The sequence below is a fragment of the Triticum aestivum genome, chromosome 4B (genome assembly GCF_018294505.1).
Source record: "Triticum aestivum cultivar Chinese Spring chromosome 4B, IWGSC CS RefSeq v2.1, whole genome shotgun sequence".
Taxonomy (NCBI): Eukaryota; Viridiplantae; Streptophyta; class Magnoliopsida; order Poales; family Poaceae; genus Triticum; species Triticum aestivum.
Window position 1 is genome coordinate 427,482,500 of NC_057804.1, and position 18,996 is coordinate 427,501,495.

General features: G+C 45.3%; 2 protein-coding genes and 1 pseudogene across 2 annotated transcripts; 2 read left to right on the forward strand and 1 right to left on the reverse strand.

The window, feature by feature from the left end:
* Positions 1-1,116: 1,116 nt before the first annotated feature.
* On the forward strand, positions 1,117-3,359 carry LOC123092521 (protein IN2-1 homolog B). Its single transcript, XM_044514324.1, has 10 exons — positions 1,117-1,363; positions 1,507-1,581; positions 1,697-1,757; positions 1,916-2,002; positions 2,108-2,206; positions 2,310-2,418; positions 2,532-2,608; positions 2,694-2,801; positions 2,922-3,002; positions 3,082-3,359. The coding sequence occupies exons 1-10, from the start codon at positions 1,137-1,139 to the stop codon at positions 3,088-3,090; spliced, it is 933 nt and encodes a 310-aa protein (XP_044370259.1). The 5' UTR covers positions 1,117-1,136; the 3' UTR covers positions 3,091-3,359.
* A 669-nt stretch (positions 3,360-4,028) lies between these two features.
* LOC123090154 (protein IN2-1 homolog B-like) lies at positions 4,029-9,572 on the forward strand (annotated as a pseudogene).
* Positions 9,573-10,106: 534 nt separating this feature from the next.
* On the reverse strand, positions 10,107-13,109 carry LOC123092524 (uncharacterized). The gene is made up of 6 exons (XM_044514327.1): positions 12,822-13,109; positions 11,720-11,876; positions 11,020-11,101; positions 10,889-10,936; positions 10,582-10,682; positions 10,107-10,494 (listed from the first exon to the last, which is right to left on the reverse strand). Exons 1-6 carry the CDS (start codon positions 12,982-12,984, stop codon positions 10,362-10,364), a joined length of 684 nt encoding a protein of 227 aa, XP_044370262.1. The 5' UTR covers positions 12,985-13,109; the 3' UTR covers positions 10,107-10,361.
* Positions 13,110-18,996: the final 5,887 nt, after the last annotated feature.

The window sequence follows — 18,996 nt, forward strand, 5'->3', positions numbered from 1 at the left end:
ATGTGGAATTCCCTTTGAAAACTCAAGGTTGTGCCCAAGGTGAGGGTATTTTGGTGGCGAGTCATTAGGGGAATAATCCCTGATGAATGCACCCTTAAACGGAGACATATAAAGGAGGTGAGCATATGCAAGATTTGCTTAGCAATGGAGGAGGACCTCCAACATGCCCTCATCCATTGTTCTCACGCCTACCGGTTCTGGGAGGAAGCTAGATTATTGTTTGACGTCTCTCTACCCCGACTCCATCCAGATACCTGGGCAAGAGATATACTGTGTGAACAACGGTTCTTGGACAAAGAACGCGCCATAATCATCACTGTTATGTGGTCCATCTGGATGTCACGTAATAGATGGATACATGATGACGTGAAGATCGATCCTGCTAGTTCAGTGAGACAGACCAGAGAAGATCTAGTGTTGCTCAAACTTCCCAGGCAGCATTGCACTTTACTACCAGGCTATGGTTGGCAACCGCCCGACGGAAGCATCATCAAAATCAATACAGATGCCTCGATCAACTCAGCTGACAACATAGCGGGTATTGGAGGGGTTGCCAGATCAGATTCGGCCTTTTTGGGAGCTTGGTGTAAAGCCGTACTTGGGTGTATCGGACCCACTAATTGCTGAGGTTCAAGCCATGAAAGAGGGTGTGATCTTTGCTCGTCTGAGGGGCTTCACGGAGGTGATCCTTGAGACGGACTGTCTAGAGGCAGTTAACCTCTGGAACAATCGCTACGATGACCGCTCGATTGTAGCACCTATCTTAGTAGAAATTAGAGAGCTCTCTCTTAATTTGTCATTTTTTGTAATTCAGCATGTAATAAGAGCGGCAAACGGTCCTGCACATCTTTGTGCTAAGCATGCGAGTACGCTTAATGTGACTGAGAGCTGGCTCGAGATGACCCCTAGCTTCCTGATCAGCAGCCTGTTGGTTGACTGTTCGGCGAATGCTTTTGTTGAATAAAGCTCTCTGAAATTCCCCGAAAAGAAAAATCAGTCACCAGCAGCTTGCATCGGTTCCCTGGGACCTCACCTCAGTGTACGGTACGGCGTGCAGATGCCATCCGCGCCGTGAAACACGTTGAAGGAGTGCCGCACGGAACGGAAGGTTGAGATGAGCTCCTATCCTACGCGCCATGATCGCGTCTATAGGCGAGGCCCATCCATCCAGCGGTCGGGTCCACATTTCTGCTGATGCCTGCCCTGCCGTGAATAATTGCACTCGCTTCCCCTTGCTGCCCGTCACCACTGCCGACGCCTGCCTCCTCCTCCTCCATCTCCCATTCCCACCTTCCCGTCCCCCAGCACCGGCGGGACATTCCTCCCGAACCGTCGCCATGGCAACCGCCGTTCCACCGATCATGTGAGTGAGCGAAGCAGCAGGGCACAGTATCTTGGTGCAGTGATGTAGCCTGACGCTCTGGCCGTTCCGCATCTCGACTAAATTACTCGATTGTGCCTTTCTTATAATTTAATACTTATATACTTATAAACACATATGCGCAGCTCCCCGAAGGAAGATCTCCCCCCTCCACTGACCTCCGCCTCCGAGCCCCCTCCGCTCTTCGACGGCACCACCAGGTAAAAATCTAACCACACAAGAAGAGGCCAAATTGCACTGCGGATGCATCTTACTATAACTTTTCAATTCTGCACAGATCAAGGGCTAAATTCGTGTTTTATTTGCTTCGTGTAGGCTGTATCTTGCATATCACTGCCCGTACGCGCAGCGCGCTTGGATTACCAGGAACTGCAAGGTAGTGCCAGTGGTATCGAGTGTTCTTTGATTCACAGACGCAGCCCATACTTTCAGCTCATCGATCTTGTATTTTTTTTTAGCTCTTGCTAGTTCTTTTTTTATGCCTTCAGTGGTCTTATGCTAAGTTGAATCTTCTTTCTGTATCATTTTGTCCAGGGTTTACAACACGAGATCAAGGTAGTTGCCATAGATCTGGCAGACAGGCCAGCTTGGTACAAGGAGAAAGTTTACCCGGAGAACAAGGTAGTATGATTGATCTCTTTTACTTCTCACCTGTATGTACAAGGAAAATCTTTTACTGCAGTTTATTGTTTCTATTCATGCACGCTTCCTTTATAATCTGACCAGGTGCCTGCCCTGGAGCATAACAACCAGGTGAAAGGAGAGAGCTTGGATTTGGTCAAATACATTGACAGCAATTTTGATGGCCCAGCATTGCTGCCTGATGTAAGGCAGATATATCCAATCAGTCTTCATATGTGCAATGCTTGTAAAAACAGTGCAAAATTTTGTCAGTGGTATTACAGTTTGTGTTCATATAAATTGGTAGGATTCTGCAAAAAAGCAGTTTGCTGAGGAACTGCTTGCGTTCAGCGATGGGTTTAATAGTGCATTTTTCTCATGCTTACGCTCCAAGGGAGATGTGTCAGATGAAGCCGGTAAAAAGAGCATACCAATCTCTGTAACATTTGTTTGAGAAATTCTATATGAAAATATTCTGACCAGTTTATATACTCATAATGTAATATTCTCATGTCATGCCTTCCATTAGCTGCTGCTGTGGATAAAATAGAAGCTGCCTTGGGAAAGTTCAGCGACGGCCCATTCTTCCTTGGCCAGTTCAGTTTGGTATGTGACTCCACCTGGAATCCTTTCCTGTTCCCTTAGCCGTGCCCAAATTTGGTAGAATTATGAAAAGAATTGTGTTTTTTAGGTGGACGTTGCATATGTGCCATTCATTGAAAGGTTTCAAATATTCTATTCTGGTATCAAGAAGGATGATCTCGCCAAGGGCAGGCCCAACCTGCACAAATTCATTGAGGTAAGTAATTCAGGATGACGCTAGATGAGATTATTCACATTGTCTGTTAGTGTAACATACCCCTAGTACACTCTGATGAAACTCAATCTCATGTCAGTTCTCCAATTCGGTATGTTACAGGAAGTGAACAAGGTCGACGCATATACACAGACAAAACTGGACCCGCAGTTTCTGCTTGATCAAATGAAGGAGAAGTTTGGCGTACGACATTTCCTTATATCTTGGTGTCGGTTCGTGTTATTTTCCAATCCCAAGCTTACACGCTATTTTAACTTTTCAGATTGCTTGAAGATGTGACCAAGGATAACCAAATATGCATGCCAGGGAATGCTGCAGAATAGCAGATTTAGACTCGGGGGTGTTGCAACATATTTTGAATAAAAAATGCGCGCCATGCATATAGGCCATGCTTTTAGAATAAACAGACAGACAGACAAACCGGATCTTATTGTAAACTTATATTGTCACCTGAAGAAGGATTATTCTGGCCTTCTGGGTTGTGTTGAATGCTCGTGAAGTTGTTTTTAATGAACTGGTGCTCCTTTCTTCTTCTATCAACTTTAGTTGTCCACACGTGTACTGATCATACATATTAAGGGGTTGCTAGCAGCATCGACTACATACAGATTCATGCGTTCGCTCAGGCGTGGTGGGAATGCGTACTTAATCAGTTCATATCTGATAATGGCAATGCCACAACCTATCTTTAATCGCTCTATGTCGGTGCCTCGTAGTTTCCTCCCCGTACGAGGTTCCTAATTGGCTTGCTTGGTGTACACTACGTTCAAAGAGCTACCGACCAAAGTCACTGTCCAAACGAGTTGAAGTCAGTGTCCTCGGCATGTTTTCAACCATCGACTACAACAGTACGATGCCGCCTAAAGACTAATCGTCTCCTTACCCGGAAAAAAAAAAGACTAATCGTCTCCGGCGTATGTGCGGCCTATATTGTGGCACGAACCGCCGTGACATGGCTTCAGCCATTACCGCTCGCTTTTTCTTCTTCTTCTTCTTCTTCTTCTTCTTCTTCTTTCACGCTGGCTCGGCCGTCACAGCTGACGTCTGTGCTCGCTCAAAGTTTTCTTCGTACTTCTCCATCAGCCCCACCTTCAGCCCTACTTCCGTTTACCAGTTCGCATAGCGGAAGTGCTTTATATACGCTTACAAAAATGTATACTAGTACATTTTGTGCGTCCCGAGCTCCTTGATCACTAGCTGCTGGTCGCAATGGCAGCGTCTCCAGCAAACAAGTACGTACTGCACAGCTCCTTCCCTAAAATTACTCTGCTACCGCGCGTGATCACTAGTTGGATTTTCTACTCTATGATCGCTCGCTGATTGCTCTATGAAAAATCTGTAGGTTTTTTTGTGGACTTCGGCGGAGGTGCTCTTGTTAGGGGTTTGTTTGCGATGTAGTAGTTTGGAGGTTGATGATCGTTCCATGTTGGGTTTGTTTGTAGGGCTGATCGTGCGCTTCTGGAGTTGTATGCTCTGTGAGTAATCCGCATGTGGTTAGTTTGTATCGGTTTTCGCTCGGTTTTCCGTTAATTAACTGAGCAATTCTCTTCTACTTAATTAATCGATGAGGCAAATCTTTTGCCTCCGTTTCAAAAAAAAATCTGTAGGTTTGCAGGGGAAGCTCTCCCGCCTACCTTGACATCCGCTGCTGCTCAGCCACCTCTCTACGATGGCTCAACCAGGTTGTCTGCTTACTTTGCTTTCTTCTCCGAAACTTCCTTTCCTCAAATATGTAGCACCCTAAGCTCACTCGATATCTACATGATCTTTTCTGCGGGCACCGATATCTACATGTTCATGTTCATTTTGGCATATCTCTGTGCTCATGTGTGAGAAGCTGGGATTACAGGTTGTACATGACGTATGTCTGCCCGTATGCGCAGCGGGCGTGGATCGCGAGGAACTGCAAGGTACCAACCGAGCTCATCTTCCCATGATCGATGCTCTTTTTCCCTCCACATGAGTTGTTGTCTTCTTTGGTTAGGTTCACTCCGTGTTGTGATTTTTGTAATTCGATTTGTTTCCGGTACCAGGGTTTGCAGCACAAGATCTTGCTCGTCCCCATCGATTTGGATGATAGGCCAGTGTGGCTCAGCAAGATTTACCCCAAAAATCAGGTGTGGCTACTTTTTTTTCGAAAAGGGGACTCCCCGGCCTCTGCATCAGAACGATGCATACGACCATATTTATTAAATAGTAAATAAGGTTCAATAAGGTCTTAACGTTTGCACATAAGCAACGGCGAACTCACACAGAGCTTCAATGCCAAAACAAAGAGCCCAAAAGCCACAACCGGCAGGCAAAATAAAAGATAGATAAATTAATTGTCTATCCTATTACATGACCGCCATCCAAACCGGTTGAAGATATCCCGCGCTACCACCTCCCACCGGACAGATCCAGTAACCAAACGCTCCCTGGCCTCTGTCGGAGTGAGTAAGGACCACATACGGATCAGTGCAGTAGTCCGGAATAAAACCTGCAAAAAATGAATAGTTGTTGTTCTGTTAAAGGCCAAATCATTTCTGCAATTCCAAACTGCCCATAACAACGCACATACTCCTACACGAATGTGTCTAGCTGTTTCGGACTCTATCCCAGCAAGCCACGCCCCAAATAACGTGTTGACCGAAGTCAGAGGAGTAATGTTAAAGGCAATTTGCACGGAGCGCCACAGCCCTCGTGCCAACGGACAGTCAAAAAAGAGATGCTTGATAGTCTCGTCCCGATCACAGAAACTACACCTAATAGAACCTGTCCAGTTGCGCTTAACTAAATTATCTTTTGTTAAAATTACTTGTTTATGCACAAACCACATAAACACTTTAATCTTCAAAGGGACCTTAACTTTTCAAACCTCTTTGGAACTAGGAATCACAGTAGAGTTAATGATATCGATATACATCGATTTAACTGTGAACTCCCCAGATCTAGTAAGCTTCCAACATAACTGATCGGGCTGAGGAGTTAATTAACTGAACCTCCATCAGTCTACGGACCAAGTGAAGCCATGCTTCCCATCGATCACCCACAAGCACCCTCCTGAACTGAATGTTGAGTGAAATGGACTGCATAACTGTGGCAACAAGAACCTCACGACGCTGAACAATACGATATAGGGACGGATACTGGGTCGCCAATGGCGTGTCGCCAAGCCACGTATCCTCCCAGAATCGCGTATTATTACAATTACCGACAATACACCTCGTTCTGTTAAAGAAAGCAGCTTTGATTCTCATGAGTCCCTTCCAGAACGGCGAATCCGTTGGTCTTAGAGTGACCTGGGACAGGGTCTTGGACTGCAGATATTTACTACGTAAAATCTGCGCCCACGTTGCCTCCGTCTCAGAAGACAACTTAAACAGCCACTTACTGAGCAGGCATCTGTTCTTGACTTCAAAATTTTTAATACCAAGGCCCCCCTGGTCCTTTGGTCGACAGATAATATCCCATTTGGCCAGTCTGTACTTCCTCTTAAGCTCATCACTCTGCCAAAAGAATCGAGATCGATAGAAGTCCAGCCGTCTCCTAACCCCAACTGGGACCTCAAAGAAGGATAAGAGGAACATAGGTAAACTCGTGAGCACCGAGTTAATAAGAATCAACCGGCCTCCATAAGACATGAGTTTTCCTTTCCAGCAACTCAGTTTCTTCTTAAACCGATCCTCGATACACTTCCACTCACTATTTGTTAGCTTATGATGGGGAATGGGAATACCGATACACTTCCACTCACTATCAGGTGTGGCTACTGGCTAGACTAAAATACATAGCGTCTCCTATTTAGATTGTCAGGTAAAGTTCTTTTTCTTATCGAGTGTTAAGATGTTTCTTTTTCCTCCGACAAGGTACCCTGCCTAGAGCACAACAACAAAATGATAGGAGAGAGCTTGGATTTGATCAAGTACATAGACAGCAATTTCGAAGGCCCCAAACTGAGTCCTGATGTGAGTTCATTTTGTCTTTAAAGGCTGCAATAGCATGCACTCCCCATTGGTCATTGGTGACCTCATGATTCTTCTCTTAAAAAATATTGATGGCCTTAGGATCCTGAAAAGCAAGGGCTTGCAGAAGAACTGCTGGCTTATTCAGACACCTTCAATCAAGCGATGATGTCGGCATTGACTACCAAAGGGGCAGTGACTGCTGATGCTGGCAAGAGCTAAGAAGACTTGTTGAAATTCAACTATAAATATATGTTCATGCTGATTACTAACCTGTGATTCATTGCTGGTCAATAGAAGCTGCTCTGGACAAAATAGAAGTCTCCCTTTCAAAATTTGATGATGGGCCTTTCTTTCTCGGCCAGTTCAGTCTGGTAATTTTGCACTCCGTCCCTTAGAGCATCTCCAACAGGCGCGCGAAAAGACATGCGCGCGCGGTAAATCCAGCTTTTAGCGCGCGGAACGTTTTGCCGCGTTCCAGCGGTGGCTGGAAACTCGTGCGCGGGAACCGTTTGCGCGTGCGCGCGAAAAGGCGACCGCTCGCGCGCCATTTTTGGCGCACCGCTTCCGGTGCGCCTATAAAATGCGGCGCTCGCCACGCGCCTTCTCCACTTCCTCTGCCACGCGCCTGTTCCTCCTCCTCTGCCACGCGCGCCTCCACCGCTCCAGCGCCCCGCCATCCGACGCGCCACCATGCCGCCGCGCCGTCGAGGAGCGTCGGGCTTCCGCGGCGTCCGCCTGCGTCCCAACTGTGGCTACTACTCCGAGATACGCTCCGGTGAACTCCGGCTCGGCCTCGGCACCTACGAGACGGCGCACGAGGCCGCCCGCGCGTATGACGCGACGGCGTGGCGCCTAGGCAGGCCGCGCAGGCAGATGAATTTCCAGGACGTCTACACGCTCCAGCAGGCACTGGACGTCGCCCCGCCGGCTCGTCTTAACACGGCAGAAGACCGTGCTGAGCACGCTGAGCGGCAGTGCCGCCTCCTCCTCGCCCAGGAGGACGAGCTGGTCATGGGGGAGTGGCGCCGGCGCCACCCGGAGGACATCGCCCACGAGCAATCCTACTGGGCAAGGCGCCGCGAGGAGGACACGCGAAGGCGCCACAATTCGCGGGTGGAGAGGCGTCGACGGAAGGCATTGGCGAATGCGCGGTCGGATATCGTTGCAGCAGGTGGGAGGTCGTTCTTCACGGAAAACGATGATCGTTGGTTGGACATATGGCTCGATACCTCAGACGACACCGACGAGTATGATGATGGTGATGAGGATAGCGACTTGGAGTAGTTTTCTATCTAGTTGCGTCGTAGTTTATCTATGCTTTCGAACTATCTATCTAGTTGCACCGATGTAAAGTACCTTTGTATCGTTTTTCATTTATGCAATCTATCTAGTTTTTATTTATCTATGCTTTCGATTTATCTAAAAATAAAAAAAATATTGTGTGCCCGCTGCATTTTTTGCGCGCTTCTCGAGCGGCGCGCGCGCGCTGCATTTTAGCGCAGCTGCTGGGGCCAGCGCTGCGCGCCGCGCCAAATCAGGCGATGGGCGCGCGGCAAACCAGTTTTTTGCGCACGGCGCGTTCGGCGCCTGTTGGAGATGCTCTTATATCAGCTAGAACTTGGCAATTTGAACAACTAACATAGTTTGGAACTGGAAACGGGTGGACATCGCATATGCACCATTTGTTGATGGATTCCAAGTATTCTTCGCCAACATAAAGAATTACGATACCGCCGCAGGAAGGCCTAACATGCAGAAATTCATCAAGGTAGCAAGAACACGACATCTTTCAGCAGTGTAGCTTTTGGAGCTTGGGCTCCATGAAGCCTGATATTTCAATATTCAACTTTAAAATTATAAAAACTGAAAAAAATACACATTTACATAGGGATATATTCTACATGCTTTTAAATTTTCATGATGAAATACGTTAAGATGTGAGCTTCAAAAAACTCATGGATTTTTATAGTGAATAGTACATGTGCTAAAAATCCATGATTTTGAAATTTTTTGTGTAGCTCAAATATTTAACACATTTCATCATGAATATGTACAAACATGTAGAGTACATCTCAGTGTACATGTGTATTTTTTCCTGAAACTTTTTAAACTTAAAAAAATGTTTTTTGAGTTAAGAGCTCCATGGAGCCCAAGCTCCAAATGCAATTTCCGCATCTTTCAGTGTCTATGTATAGTAACTTGCTCATGAGAACGGGAAACATGTGTAGGAAATGAATGGCATTGCAGCGTATGTGCAGACCAAGCACGACCCTCAAGAACTGCTTGCTCTCACAAAGAAGCTGCTCGGGGTAAGGCGTTCTAGCAACGATTAACTATGTATCAATGCTATAAAGATGATGATCTCACGCCTGAATTACCAGCTCCGTCCAGACATACAAGCTAAGGATTTTGATTGGTTAAGAATGGTAGAAATACTTTTACTAGTATGTAGTTTTAGCGTGCCACACAAAATAGAGATCATTGGACTCTTATTTGAAAATACTACTCCCATTAAGAACACAGAGGTGATACTAATTATGATTTTGTATCGCATAAAACATTTATCAAAGTCTTGCCTTAACCAATTAAAGTACACTATGCTAGTGGTGTGAGAGGAGGTTTAACCTGCTCATCCACCAGTGTTTTAGTCATATCATAGGACTAAATTTTGTAGCATGTTCTTTTTTATGATTATAAAGGGATTTCACTCCGATCTCGTTAAGGAAGTCATTGTGTAAATTACTTATAGGACTAAACGTCTGCTGTGTTACTGATGGATTGCTGATGATTTTACGTGCAGATATAAGGGTTTTCTCCTGGATTTGGATCGGCCGATCCGATGACTGATGAAGCATTGCCAATGTATGCTGCGAGCGCAATCAATTGTTATGTACTGTGGCGCAGTAAATAAAATTAATACGCACCATCACGCGTACTACTATTCATACAAGGACTAGCTTGTGAATAAGTTACGTCGAATAAACAGCAAATTGCCTTGCCTTGGGCGCCAAGTTGTTCTTGCCAGTCGCAGTCGCTCCTACTATTACCCGTTGTTTCCGTTTCATAACGTTCGTTGGAACACTGAGAGCCAATGAAAAACATATTTCTTTGCATGCATTCTCCACATATCTTCTCAGCACAGCATACGCACGTTAATGCCCAGGATATCAGTATCCAGAACCAAATGGAAGATGAAACAACCTCAAAATTTGCACAGCCCAACAATGCGTGTATTTTTAAGCAACACGCAGTTCAAACGCACCAGAAAACCAGCTGCAATGGCTGCAACTTTTGGTTTTCTAAAGCAACTTAAGCAACACAATTAATAATACAACAATGGTGCCAGCAAGAAAGTGGTGTGTATTAATATTTATTAGATTAACTCGTTTAGCTACTAATGTGTCACAGGAAAACCTGCAACCTAAGCACAAGCACGAGTTCCAGGTTGACAACGAAAATGGTACAATAAAGTGGCAGAGAAAACCCATGATAAATCAGGTTGAATGGAGTGTACACATCTCTATCACATGTGCCGATAGGCTTCAGATCCTAGGTTTGATGGGAAGGAGGTGATCACATGATAAGATCTGACAAATTACTGAATAACCCGCATGGTAACAGGATTGTTCAGACAGAAACCCTTGTTTTTAGCAAGGAAGGCATTGGTTGCATCAGTCCTCGAGCCGAACTTTACCAGCACCATTCTTACAGGCTCGGGGACCCCAGCTCTGCACAAGCCATTGGTGGAATCAGACAAGGATGAATGGACTTAAATCACATCCTGGCTAACAAGGACCACTGCCCAAAAGTATTACCTGATAAAGTTTTCAAATGGAGGAGGTTCATAGTTAGTGCCGCACAAGAAACGTTCTATGTCATCAACTTGAGCGTTTCGAGGGACTCCTTGCAACAGTACCTGGATAGACCCAAACAGCAAAAACAAAGTAAATCAACTAGAAAATATCAATAGCTGCATTATGGATCTCATCAACATTAGCATCAATTAAACTGGAAATTGAAAGAAAAAAAGGTGGGCTTTCTTCTCCCTATTGCATTTCTTGGGATTTGCATGGTCAACAGTTGTAACACATACCAAACTTTAAAAGCAAATCTATCACTTACAGCTTTTCCATTCAAAGATATCTTGTGTTCCCACTCCTCAGGACTCACCTGTTGTATCCAAATAAAATACATATCAGTCTACTGGAAATTACTAATACCAAATGAGATAACGATAAAGAGTGTCGCCTTACCCTCTCAAGCCTGTACATGCGGCCCTGAATTGTTTGCCTGACTGCTGTCTCAAATGATTCCACCGAAGGAAACTTCAATAATCTGATCGAAACCACATTAATAAATCAGTAAGAGAACACTATATTTAGCTGCAAACCCATAACAACTTTAAAATGACAGAGCAATTAAACATGACATGCCATGCATTTAATAAAGACGGATATTTATATACGAGGAAATGAGTTATGTGTGTTAAGACAGGCTTGGTTAGTGTTACGCAGGGACATTAATAAGAAGAAACTATGTTTCCTGCATTTCAAGCAACACGGAAAAGTGAAATGTGAACGCCATGCTAGCAAACAGAACATAAATAAACAATTGCTCTAGCATACTGCATGAAAAGATCATGATTAAACCATGCAGACAGAATCGCGGGCCAACAAAAGATAAGGACTTGGAAACTAGTCTACTAAGTATAGACAAGGCTTCTAAATTCTTATGATAATATTCATGCCTTAACCACAAAACAAGGTTCACATTTCAAATGCTATCCTAAAAGGCTATTTCTTTTGAAAGGAGCTACTAGACTCAATTGTAGACTCCTGAGCATTACTGACTTCAGTAATACACATTAGAACAAACCGCTCATGCATATGCAGCCAAAAGCTCAAGTAAAAACAAGACATATAGATGAATTAGGGAGCAGAAAATAAACCGTACGCGCCCATGGGATAAAACCCCTTGTTGTAATCAATCTTCACATCATCCAGTGACAGTTCACATTGGTCAAGGTAATGGATAATGTCAGTCTTCAGCATGTTCTTGCCAAGACGGCCAACACCAGAAATACTAGTGTAGAACCTTCCATAGGTATGGCCTGTTGCAGTAGAAGTGTTACTGAAATGTACAACATGATGGTTTTCAAATATAAGAATCACAAAGTTTGCAAAGATATTACACCATGGAAAAAAAATTACTCTAAAGATTCCACATAGTGCAAAACAGCATAACTACTGCCAAAAAGACAGTACAAATCACATAGTGTACAACTAGCTCCGGCTATCAATAGGATAGTGGAGTAGCCCCCAAATGAAGAACACTCAATCTAACAACAGATAAACAGTAAATCATCCTCAAGATCCCATGGGAAGGACCACTCAGTTCTAATAATGTACATGAGAAAGGCAAATGACCTTTTCAGTTGATATTTACATCAGTTCAGAATGTGAAAACAACCTTCTCTTCAGCAGAAACAAAAAAGATCCAAAAAATAATGCCTCGAAAGTCACATACAGGAATCGTAAAAGGCATAAAGCTACAAATAAGAACCTTGAATTGATTCGGTATCATGACCATAACGGAAGGTGATAAAATGGCCATCGTTGCAAACTTGTCTGTATGCATTGTAATCCAACCCAATACCTCCTTTCCAATCACAATCAAAGGGAGGACTGGGCCTAATCCCTCTCAATCCAAAACAACTACTGATTTTCACACGCCACGAATAACCAACTAATGTTCTCAGTAAGATTACAGCACTATCTCGTATTTTAGGATTTATGATTCGCATTCCAAACGTTTGACACCCTAAATTCAGATGCTCGCAACAGGTTACAAAAATATGAACTCCGTCAGAACAGAGTTCCACCAGACATCAATGAACTACATGGTACATCATCCTACATTCCGCCACTCTTTCTAAAGCGGAACAGAATATTAAACCCTAAACGGCTAGACCTCGCCGGAGAAAAACGAACAGACTAGCATACGGGAGAATACCCACAAGTTCACGAGAATCACAGCACAAGGATGCGGGAGCTACCTTCGGCGGACGATGAGTCGTCCTGTGATCCCGCTACGGCGCCGGATGCGTCGGTTGAGAAGAGACGAGAGGATGCAAGGGGAAATGCCACCGAGATCGAGCACGAGCGAGCCCCAGAGGCGGTGAGGGCGCCGCGGAGGGCGGCGGCCGCGAGCCTCGACATCTCTCCGGCTACGCAGCGGCGGAGGATTGGCGGCGTTGGGCGCTGGGGTTCGGGAGAACGATGCGAACGGACCCCGGATGGGTTTCACTGACATGCTGTAGCAACGTATCACGGGCTTACGCTCGATTCGGCCCCAGCTATCTAAATGGGCTTTTGTGCTTGGTCATAGTAGTGGGCTTTGTAACTAAGCACACACAAGCATCAATCTTGAGTTACGCAAAAAAAAAAAACATCAATCTTGAATACCGAGGCAGTTTTTTTCCAGGGCTTATCCCCTAGGGCTTGACGGCGCTAGGGTTCCACACCTTCCCCCGAAGTCCACGTAAAACCTACCTGTCGGCTGGAGTTCCGGCCGCAGGGAGTCTACCTTTTCCTGCTAGAAGTTTTTCTGGCGGTTTTGCATGGCGGATCTACCGCAAGATCAAGCTGCTCTTGAGGAGAAGGGAAGATTGGAGGGGAATCGATCCACGAACCAAGTTGTCAAGGATGGACCAGATCTGTCCGGGGCAGCAGAGGAAGAGGGACGAGATCCAGATGAGGTGGAGCGGGACCCTCAAGAGGAAGGAGAAGAAGGGGGATACTATGGGCCAGAAGCAGATATTGAAGATCAATTTGCTGGGATGAATCTGCATGGAGAAGAGACAGAAGATATTGATTTCTCTAGCGAAGTTGATGATCTGATCAAAGAGGTGTGTTGGCTAGGCATATTCAGGGTTCATACTACACGTCCGTTTGGGCACTCGGCATCGGTGAACCAGATGCGTACCGCATGGGCTGTCGCGAAGGGTGTAACCTTCAACATCAAAGGGCCAAATTCGTTCCTAATTCAGTGCCATTGCCTTGGTGATTGGAAGAGGATAATGGATGGAGGGCCCTGGCTGTTTCAGGAGCGCCGATAGTTATTCAAGAGTATAATGGATTCTCAGATGTAGCTTAGTACAAGCTCAACAAGATCCCGCTATGGGCTGGAATCAAGGGACACCCATCGGGTTTGACTGCCAAAAAGGAGCTAGCTGAAAAAGTTGCAGCTAAGGTCAGAGGGCCGCCGATCACAGTTGTCGTTACTGAGGGGGTTATAAACCCTAGCAGTACCCTTTGGACTAGGGTGTTCTTGGATGTTAATGAGCCTTTGGTCCGGTTTGTCCCAATAATTTTAAGAGAGAGCAAGATGTACTCAGTGTATTACGAAAAACTTCTCGACTTCTGCTATTTATGTGGCTTGATGGGGCATATTATGGAGGAATGTGGCGATGGGGTTCATGATCCCAGATGCTATGAATGGGGTGATTGGTTGCTCTGGACCCCGGAACATATACCGGGAGCTCCATCAGAAGGGCGCGATGGGAGAGGTAGAGGGGGTGCAAGGGGAAGAACAGGTGGGAGAGGAGAAAGAGGAGGAAGGAAGGGAAGAGGAAACCCGATAGGGGGCAGACATATCAGAGGTAAAGGAGAGGCAGCAAAGGATATGGACCATGCTCAGTTTGGACAGAGTGGAATGGGGGAAAAGAGCATTCGCAAAAGGCTCGTTTCCCCCGATGAGACGCTGAATGTGAGGGGACAACCAGTCCCAAATCTTGCAGGCAAGGTGGCTGATACAATCCTATTGCTGGAGGGGGGTTCGGCCTCAACCAGCCAAGATGGAGGGCAGGATACATCGGGCAAGGTGCCGGTAGTGAAGAGAAGGAAACGGGGAGCTAATGGGGATGTCCAAAATGATGAATTAATGACTGAGGCGGCCTCTCTTGAGGAGGACCGCCGAACCCAATGAATGCCTTGTGTTGGAACTGTCATTGTTTGGGCAATCCTGCGACAGTTCGAGAAGTCCGTGAAATAACGATGAAATTTGCCCCTGTCGTGCTATGCTTAGTAGAAACACAATTGTCCAGTGCACGCGTCAAGATCTTAACTCAGACTTTTGGTTATGATAGATCATTTGTTGTTAGTAGCTCAAGAAGGAGTGGAGGCCTCTGGAGGCCTTGATATTTATTGGAATGATTTAATAAAGTTAGAAGTTACGGGCTACTCGAAATATCATGTTGATACTAATATTTCAGCTCTTGGACCTTCCGCGTATACGGAAAAGCACAGGTTGCGGAAAGGTACAAAACATGGGACACCTTGTGTTCTATCTCTAGAGACTTCACGCTGCCATGGGTAGCCTTGGGAGATTTTAATGAAGTTCTTCTTCAAACTGTACATGAAGGAGTAAACCCTAGAGTTCAAGGGAAACGGAGGGATTTCGGTATGCCCTTGATATATGTGGTCTAGTTGATATAGGACACAAAGGCAGGTGGTGGACTTTCGAGAAAAAAGTGGCGTGTGGAACTTGTACTAGAGTCCGCCTCAACCGTGCAGTTGCAAACGCTGCATGGAGTTTGGTTTTCCCTTTTGTTGTAGTAAGTAACAAGACGGCAGCATGTTCAGACCATGGGCCTATTTTACTGAAACTAACCAATGAGGAGGATGCTAGCAGGAGGCCGAAGAGCTTGAAGTACGAGGTAATGTGGGAAAGGCACCCAGATCTGCAATCCTTTATTGAAACAAACTGGAACGGAAAACCAAAAGGATCTACGGCTGAAGAGGTCAGGGACAAATTGAGGGATCTCAACAAACACTTATTTAGCTGGGACCAGCACATATTCGGCAGTGTCAAGAGGGAGATCAAGCAACTGACCAAAACCGCTTGAGGTGTTAGAAAGTGTCTCAGGATGTACATGACCGAGCCACCTTGAAATCAAAGTAGTGGACAGGCTGGTAGAATTATACCACATGGAAGAGATCCTTTCTAGACAGAGGTCTTGAGTGGACTGGCTCACATACGGTGACAGGAACACGAAATGATTTTAGCAAAGAGCATCAATGAGAAGGAGGAAGAACCGGATCAAGGCCTTGGCTAGGCCGGACGGGCAGTTAACGAAGAACGTCGATGAGCTAGAGTCGATGACTACAGATTTTTACAGAAGTCTCTATACTTCGAAGGGATATGTGCCAACATGCATGAAGTTATTGATTCGGTTCCTGTGAAGATCACAAATGACATGTGGGCACAACTTGATGCGGATTATACGGGCGAAGAGGTGAAAACAACACTTTACCAAATGTTTCCTACAAAGGCCCTGGGCCTCGACGGCTTCCCGACACACTTCTTCCAGAAAAAATTGGCGGGGTGTATGGAGAAGAGGTCACTAAAGCATCCTCAAGATTGTGGAGGGGAAGGAGAGTGCGGAAGGTATCAACCAAATGTATCTTGCATTAATTCCGAAGATAAAAAAACCCGTCTCTGCTATCACAGTTTCGTTCGACCAGTTTGTGTAATGTGCTCTATAAAATAGCTTCCAAAGTTATCGCTAACCGACTGAAGAATGTACTCCCGAGATTATTTCAGCAGAACAGTCCGGTTTTGTACCCGGTTGGATGATCACTGATAACATTATTATAGCATATGAATGTCTGCATTTTATGAAGCATGACAAGGCAGTCAAACACCGACATTGTGCTCTCACATTGGACATGATGAAGGCATATGGTAGATTGGAATGGGCGTACCTGAGAGCAGTAATGTTAAAACTAGGGTTTTCTCAAAGATGGGTTGATATTGTTATGAATTTGGTCACCTCAGTCTCATACTCAGTTTTATTCAATGGAAAGAGTTGGAGGAGTTCAAACCTAGTAGAGGAATCCGTCAGGGAGATCCTATCTCCCCTTACCTGTTCTTATTGGCAGCGGAGGGACTTTCAGGCCTATTGAGAAATTTAAGTCAGTCATCTCAACTTTGTGGGATACAAGTGGCGCCCTCAGCTCCACCTGTTAACTATTTGTTATTCACAGATGATAGCCTGCTGTTCTTTAAAGCAGCCGGAGGAGGGGCGACTGAGGTGTCAAACCTGTTGGAGAAATATTGCCAGGCTTCATGTTAGAAAATTAATCCATCTAAGTCCTCTATCTTTTTTAGTAAGGGATGTCCAACCACTACAAACGATGAGATTAAAGGTATACTAAATGTGCCAAATGAATCCCTGAACGAAAAGTACCTAGGCATGCCATCGGATGTAGGTACTTCTAAAAATGGTGCATTTAAGTATTTGAAGGACAGGTTGTGGAGTAAAGTGAGGGGATGAATGGAAAAATGTTTGTCTTCAATAGGGAAGGAAGCCTTGGTGAAGTCAGTGGCGCAGGCAGTTCCAATGTTTTCAAGTCATGTTTTCAGTTACCAAGGGGTCTTTACGAGCACCTAAACAAGCTAATAAGACAATTTTGGTGGGGAAACAAGGAAGGTAAACATAAGCCAGCTTGGGATTCTTGGAAATCTATGACTCAACCCAATTCATGGGCGGGCTAGGCTTTCGAGACTTCGAGCTTTTTCAATTTAGCTCTCCTGGCAAGGCAATCCTCGCGACTACTTCAGCAGCCGGAATCCTTGTGTGTGAGACGTTTGAAGGCCGTCTACTACCCTCAAAGAACAATTCTGGAAGCTGAGCTTGGCAACCGGCCATCACAAGTGTGACATGCTATTTTGGAGGGAAGAGATGTCCTCAAACAGGGCTGATTAGGAGAATTTGAGACGACTCAACAACAAGAATATAGTGGGATAACTGGATACCAAGAAATGCCACAATGAGGCCGCTAGCTTGCCTATCGGCTAACCCTCCAATTATGGTGAATGAGCTGATTGATACACATAATGCGGAATGGAATAGAGGAGCCCTTGATGCGACTTTTGTTGCGGCAGATACAACAACAGTTTTAACCATCCCGATCTGTACTAGGCAAATGGAGGACCATTGGGCTTGTAATTTTGTGAGGAATGGCTTATTCTCAGTAAGATCTGCATACTGCATGTTGGCTGACACAAAACAGCGGATGGGAGAATGGTTAGAAGGAAGAGCAGGCTCATCTGATTTTGAATCTAAAGTGAAAGCATGGACAACTCTATGGTCTGTCCAAGTGCCAGGGAAAATACGCCAATTTATGTGGAGACTGTCGAAGCACACGACCCCGACGGAGGAAGTAAGGCACAAGAGGAATATGTCAGATGATGATAAATGTCAGCTATGCGGAATGAGGGATTCGTGGTGCCACTCCCGTTTTGAATGCTCAGTAGCTCGATGTGTGTGGGCTCTAGTTGATGCATATATAATGGATTATATACAAGCATCGATGGAGCCGAGTGCCAAGGTGTGGCTATTTTCAGCTATAGAACATCTACCACAAGATAGTCCGGTAATGATGGTTGTGACTATGTGGCCGATATGGTGGGCTCGACGCCAGGCAATCCACGAGGGAAATTTGCAGAGCCCGCACGCAACACATTCTTTCATCAAAAGCTTCATTGGCAAACTTGCAAATATTCAGACTCCGGTTGGGAAAATAGCATATGGTCCAGCTTCAGTTGGGCGTCCTAATGGCATGCAAGGGTGGACTGCACCCGAACCTGGAATGGTTAAAATCCAAGTTGATGGTGGAATTTCAAGAAAGGGCATAAGAGGGGCAGCCGCAACCGTTTGCAGGGATCACACAGGTCTTTTCTTAGGCTCTTTGGCAATGGTCTTCAATGATATAAATGATCCACCCATGTTGGAAGCGTTGGCATGCCGTGAAGCTCTTGCCCTAGCACTGGATCTATCTATGGATCAAGTAGTTATTGCATGTGATTGCAAGACAGTGGTGGAAGAGATTAAGACTGGGACAGAAAGGAGATATAGTGCTATCATAAAGGAGATCAAAGCCCAGTTTAGAGAGTTTGCAAGATGTGAATTTATTTTTGAAGGTTGTCAGGGGAACGTTGACGCCCGTAACCTAGTTAAGTTATGTACTTCTTTAGTTGCAGGGCGCCATTTGTGGCTGGATTTACCCCATGATCCCTTTGTTATTCCTGTAAACCGAAACATTAGTCAATAAAGTTTGGTTTACCACTCAAACAAAATCTCAAATACCGAAGCTCATTTTCTAAAAAAAATAATACCGAGGCTCACAATCTGGCTAAGCATACTTTCTAAAAAAACTCTTATTGAA

Bases quoted from the DNA above. Each gene is read 5' to 3' on its own strand.
- LOC123092524 (XM_044514327.1), bottom strand. From the start codon at position 12,984: ATGTCGAGGCTCGCGGCCGCCGCCCTCCGCGGCGCCCTCACCGCCTCT. The intron at 11,877-12,821 runs GTAGCTCCCGCA...CTACTGCAACAG, and splicing joins CGACTCATCGTCCGCCGAAG to GCCATACCTATGGAAGGTTC. The intron at 10,495-10,581 runs GTAATACTTTTG...TGGCTTGTGCAG, and splicing joins CCATTTGAAAACTTTATCAG to AGCTGGGGTCCCCGAGCCTG.
- LOC123092521 (XM_044514324.1), top strand. From the start codon at position 1,137: ATGATCGCGTCTATAGGCGAGGCCCATCCATCCAGCGGTCGGGTCCAC. The intron at 1,758-1,915 runs GTAGTGCCAGTG...CATTTTGTCCAG, and splicing joins GGATTACCAGGAACTGCAAG to GGTTTACAACACGAGATCAA. The intron at 2,207-2,309 runs GTAAGGCAGATA...ATAAATTGGTAG, and splicing joins GCCCAGCATTGCTGCCTGAT to GATTCTGCAAAAAAGCAGTT.